This window comes from Penaeus vannamei, chromosome 3 (genome assembly GCF_042767895.1).
Source record: "Penaeus vannamei isolate JL-2024 chromosome 3, ASM4276789v1, whole genome shotgun sequence".
NCBI lineage: Eukaryota > Metazoa > Arthropoda > Malacostraca > Decapoda > Penaeidae > Penaeus > Penaeus vannamei.
Genome location: NC_091551.1, coordinates 26,851,306 through 26,855,674, shown reverse-complemented (window position 1 = coordinate 26,855,674; position 4,369 = coordinate 26,851,306). Strand labels below are relative to the sequence as shown.

The following is a 4,369-nucleotide window of genomic DNA, read 5'->3' as shown; positions in this document are numbered from 1 at the left end:
GTGCTAGTTTGAAATCATGTGTTAGATTTGAAACTTGAGATAGGTGAACCTTGAAATACATAGATTTAAGATCTCGGCACAGTTGGACTTTTAAAGTATAATAGTTTTAAAATCTTGAAACAAGTGAATTCTAAAGTACTGTCGCCTTAGCGTGAGTGTTTGTGAACTATATTGCTGAAGTTTACACCTCGTAAAGAAATTGAAGCTGACCTCGGAATGGCTTCTGAGGTAGAAGACTTGGCTGGCATTAGAAAAGAGCGTGGAATAGCAAAAGGACTTATTAGACGTTTGATAAATAATATTGATAAAAAAACAAACAAACAAGGAACATGTTGAAAAGGTTAAAGAAAAGATCAGCTCATTGCCTGAAATAGTGCAACGATTTGAGGAAGCTCATCAGCTGTACATGGCATCACTTAAGGATGACGGAGCTGAAAGTTTTGAACAAGCCATTTACATATGGATTGTAGGTGAAGAGGACGAGGAGGAGAAAGTGGCAGACAACATCCTGGTAGCAGATGAAGAGGACGATTTCATCACCAACAAACCCCTCATTGTTCCTGACATGGCAGCATTGGAAGAAGAGTATCGTAAAACAGCTCAAGCTCTTGCTGACATTGAAAAGGCTAGTACATACCAAAACCAAAGGCTTGGGTCCCACACTTAATATACCCCTTACGTCTACTCCGGGACATGCTGATGGTGAAAGGACCATACCTGTTAGAAATACACCTCAACGTAGCTCTACCAGACCATCAAGATTGTCTTGTGAACCATTAAGCATAACAAGTGAGGAAAGTGAGCATATAATGTTTGTGAAAACAGTGATCGCCTGTGTTGTAAGTGAAGTGCTGAATGAATCACATGAGCAACAACAGAGTATAGTGGACTCTCTTCAGCTACCTCGTAGAGAACTGCAGACTTTTGATGGTGTTTCCTTGCGATATTGGCCATTCATAAGTAGTTTTCGGGCCATAGTGGATACAAAGAATATAGACTCGGCATCAAAACTGTCGTGTTCGATGCAATACTGTAAAGGTAATGCCAGGAGGATACTTAATTGCTGTGAGACTATGGATCCAGAAGATCGATATATTCAATGACTGAACATTTTAGAAGAAAGATATGGAAATAATTATGAAATTTCATAGAAGTGGATACAGAAGATTATAAACAGACCTAATTTAAAGGGACCCTCCGAGCTTAGAAATTTTGCTGATGACCTCAGTTGCTGTTATCAGACTCTAAAGAACATAAGTCATGAGAAAGAGTTAGACAAAGCGGCTACTTTACAGGCCATCTAGAGGAAATTATCGCAATACTTGCAGGACAGATGGTCTCATGAAAATCATATTATAAAGAAAGATCAGAAGCAAGTACCCAAGTTGAAGGAACTGGACGACTTCATTATTGATGGAGCTCAGAAGGGATAAAGGAATCAGTCGTAAGAGAGCTGAGAAGAGGAGAATTGGAAGCTTTGCTGTGAAAGCCAGTTCAGTGAACAAGCAGTCAGTTACATATGAAAAGGGAACACAGAATTCTGATGGCTGCCCTTGCTGTGGACAAGAACATTATATGACTCAGTGTTTACGATTCAAAGCCATGAAAATTAAGGATCACAGGAACTTTGTGATGTCAAAGGCATGTATTAATTGTTTTGTCAAGGGACATATAGAGAAAACCTGTCCCAGAAGTTTTGTATGCAACATTAGTGGATGTGGCCTCAAACACAAGTTTCTTCATATGCCAATAGACTGCAGGTTGGTCATGCGGACAACACTATGAGTCCAATTCCAGTAGCAGATCATAATATATCAACTACATCATCATCTATGACAACAAATCAGAGTAGTCATTATGTTCGTACACGTGGAGGTAAACTTGCTATGCCAATTGTACCTGCTAGTGTGTGGCGTCCAGGCGCAGATATCTAAATTGACTCCTAGGCTATGCTTGATCCTGGTAGTAACGTCACTTACTGCAGTGAGTTTCTGTGCAATCAGTTTGAAGTCCAAGGAACTATGCGCACTTTGGAGTTAACCACGCTTACACAGAACCGAATGTCTGTGGAAACAACAGTTGTGTCTTTGATTGTTTCCAGTGTGAACGAGGTTAGTAACTTAGAATACAACGTAGAAGCAACTGTGCGATCAAGTCTGAATATAGATCTCACAGGTAGATCAACACAAATGGATGTTGTGCAGTGGCTGCACCTTAGAGATTTGGATATACCAGAAGTGAAGGCAGACCAAGTGCACTTACTGATAGGCCAAGACTCTTTAGACTTGTTGCTGCCAACTGATGTCAAAAGAGGTAAACAGGGAGAAACTTTTGCCTTGCTCACACCACTAGGCTGGGCCATAAATTGACCAGTAAACCCTTTTGGTAAGTCGCCTAACTTTATTTGATACACGCAAGTGTACCATTGGAAGGTGATCTGAAGAGACTATGGGAGATAGAGGATGCCTTTGCTGAAGAGAAAGGCTGGTCAGTTAGTGACCAGAGAGCAGTTGACACATGGAACAGTACACTCCAGACGATAGAGGAACATTATACATTAAGTATACCATTCAAGGCACAGCGACCTAGTTTACCTGACAACAAATTCCTAGCCAAGAAAAGGTTATTGTCATTAATCAAGTGCCTTAACAAGGATGAGACACTAAAAAGAAAATACTCTGAAGAAATCCACAAACTGTTAAAAAAGGGATATGCAGAAGTAGTCACTGAAAAAGACTTGCACTGCCATGATGGCAAGGTGTGGTATCTACCACACCACCTCGTGTTGAATCCAAAGAAACCAAAAAAGTGTTGCATTGTTTTTGACTGTGCAGCCAAGTATGGTGGCTCTTCACTTGATGATCATGTGCATCAGGGACCAGATTTGACCAATGGACGTTGATGTTCTATTGAGATTCCGACAAGGAGCAGTGGGATTTATGGCTGATACAGAGTCCATGTTTCATCAAGTGCGTGTTATCCCTGAAGACAGAGACTCATTTCACTTTCTGTGGTTTGAGAACACATCACAACCCCTACAGACCTTACAAATGACAGCTCCTATCTTTGGAGGAGTATTACAGGCAAGGAGAATATTTCAGCTATTGTGCAGACTACAAAAATGCTGGGATGAACCACTTCCCATAGAACTAGAGGAACAATGGGGCCGGTGGTTAGCTGATTTGCCAGAGATTAAAAGGTTTAAGGTTCCCAGATGTTTTAATCCAACAGCTTTAACTATAAAAAAGGCTCAACTTCATCATTTTTCAGATACTTCTGAGTATGGTTGCATCATACCTGAGAGTAACACTTGAGGATAACTCTGTGTATATTAACTTGATTATGGCTAAGTCACGTCTTGCACCCCTGAAAGGTTCTACAATCCCAAGACTAGAACTAGCTGGAGCTCTAGAAGGTGTTAGGCTTGATAAAATTCTAACTAAAGAATTAGAGATACCTCTAGAAATATCAGTATACTGGGTGAATAGTCAAATAGTACTATGGTACTTGAACAGCTCAGATAAACGTTTCCAAACATATGTAGCCAACAAAGTAGGTCAAATTCTTGATCACACTGAAGTCAGTCAGTAGAGGTATGTACCTTCTGAAAAAAAAAAACAGGAGATGATGCATCTCATGGAATGTCTGCATCAGACTTGCTGAGGAATGATAGGTGGGTTCATGGTCCAAATTTCTTACAGTATGAAGAACATAAATGGCCTGTGCAACCACTGTTTAGATGTTCAGAATTGGAAAAATTCTTAGAACTGAAGGCAAGTACAGTGGTTTGCAGTATAAAAAGTAATGCTGATCATACCCTTAATTTACTAAATTACTACTCATCGTGGTATAAAATGAAGAAAGCAGTGGTATGGTACATTAGACCGTCTGCTTTTTTTTCGATTTTTCGATTTTTCTTGCCGATTTTGATGAAACTCACACCCTTTTATTTGGGCCCTTTCCCATTGCCTGTACATATGTTGTGCCCGGAATCCTTTGACCCACCCCTAAAGGTGGAGTTCCGAGATATCGGCATTTTACGTTTCTTCATCTTTCCAAAGCTATCTTGATATCAACAAAACAAGGTATAAGATTAGTCTTCCAACACCATAATCCTCTATCATCTACCTGCATTCCGAAGTCTTGCGGACATTGCCAGCACGTAACGGTGTCTCAAAATCTTACGTATAGTGCGGAGTGGTGGCAGTGATCTGGGGGTCTGTAGGCCTACATTGACCATTTTTTTAAATTCTCAAAAATCCCCCAAAAATCATACAGCCATTCTGATTTCATGTTTGAATAGAACAATCTTTCTACTATTATATGCATTTTTGAGAAGTTGAGCTTACTTTTTTCTTGGTGGATATTT

At 40.0% G+C, this 4,369-nt stretch overlaps 1 protein-coding gene across 1 annotated transcript; it reads left to right on the top strand.

The window, feature by feature from the left end:
- The first annotated feature begins 1,949 nt into the window (after positions 1-1,949).
- LOC138859738 (uncharacterized) lies at positions 1,950-2,902 on the top strand. Its single transcript, XM_070115753.1, has 2 exons — positions 1,950-2,313; positions 2,433-2,902. The coding sequence occupies exons 1-2, from the start codon at positions 1,950-1,952 to the stop codon at positions 2,900-2,902; spliced, it is 834 nt and encodes a 277-aa protein (XP_069971854.1).
- The last annotated feature ends 1,467 nt before the right edge of the window (positions 2,903-4,369 follow it).

Bases quoted from the DNA above. Each gene is read 5' to 3' on its own strand.
- LOC138859738 (XM_070115753.1), top strand. From the start codon at position 1,950: ATGCTTGATCCTGGTAGTAACGTCACTTACTGCAGTGAGTTTCTGTGC. The intron at 2,314-2,432 runs GTAAACAGGGAG...TACCATTGGAAG, and splicing joins GCCAACTGATGTCAAAAGAG to GTGATCTGAAGAGACTATGG.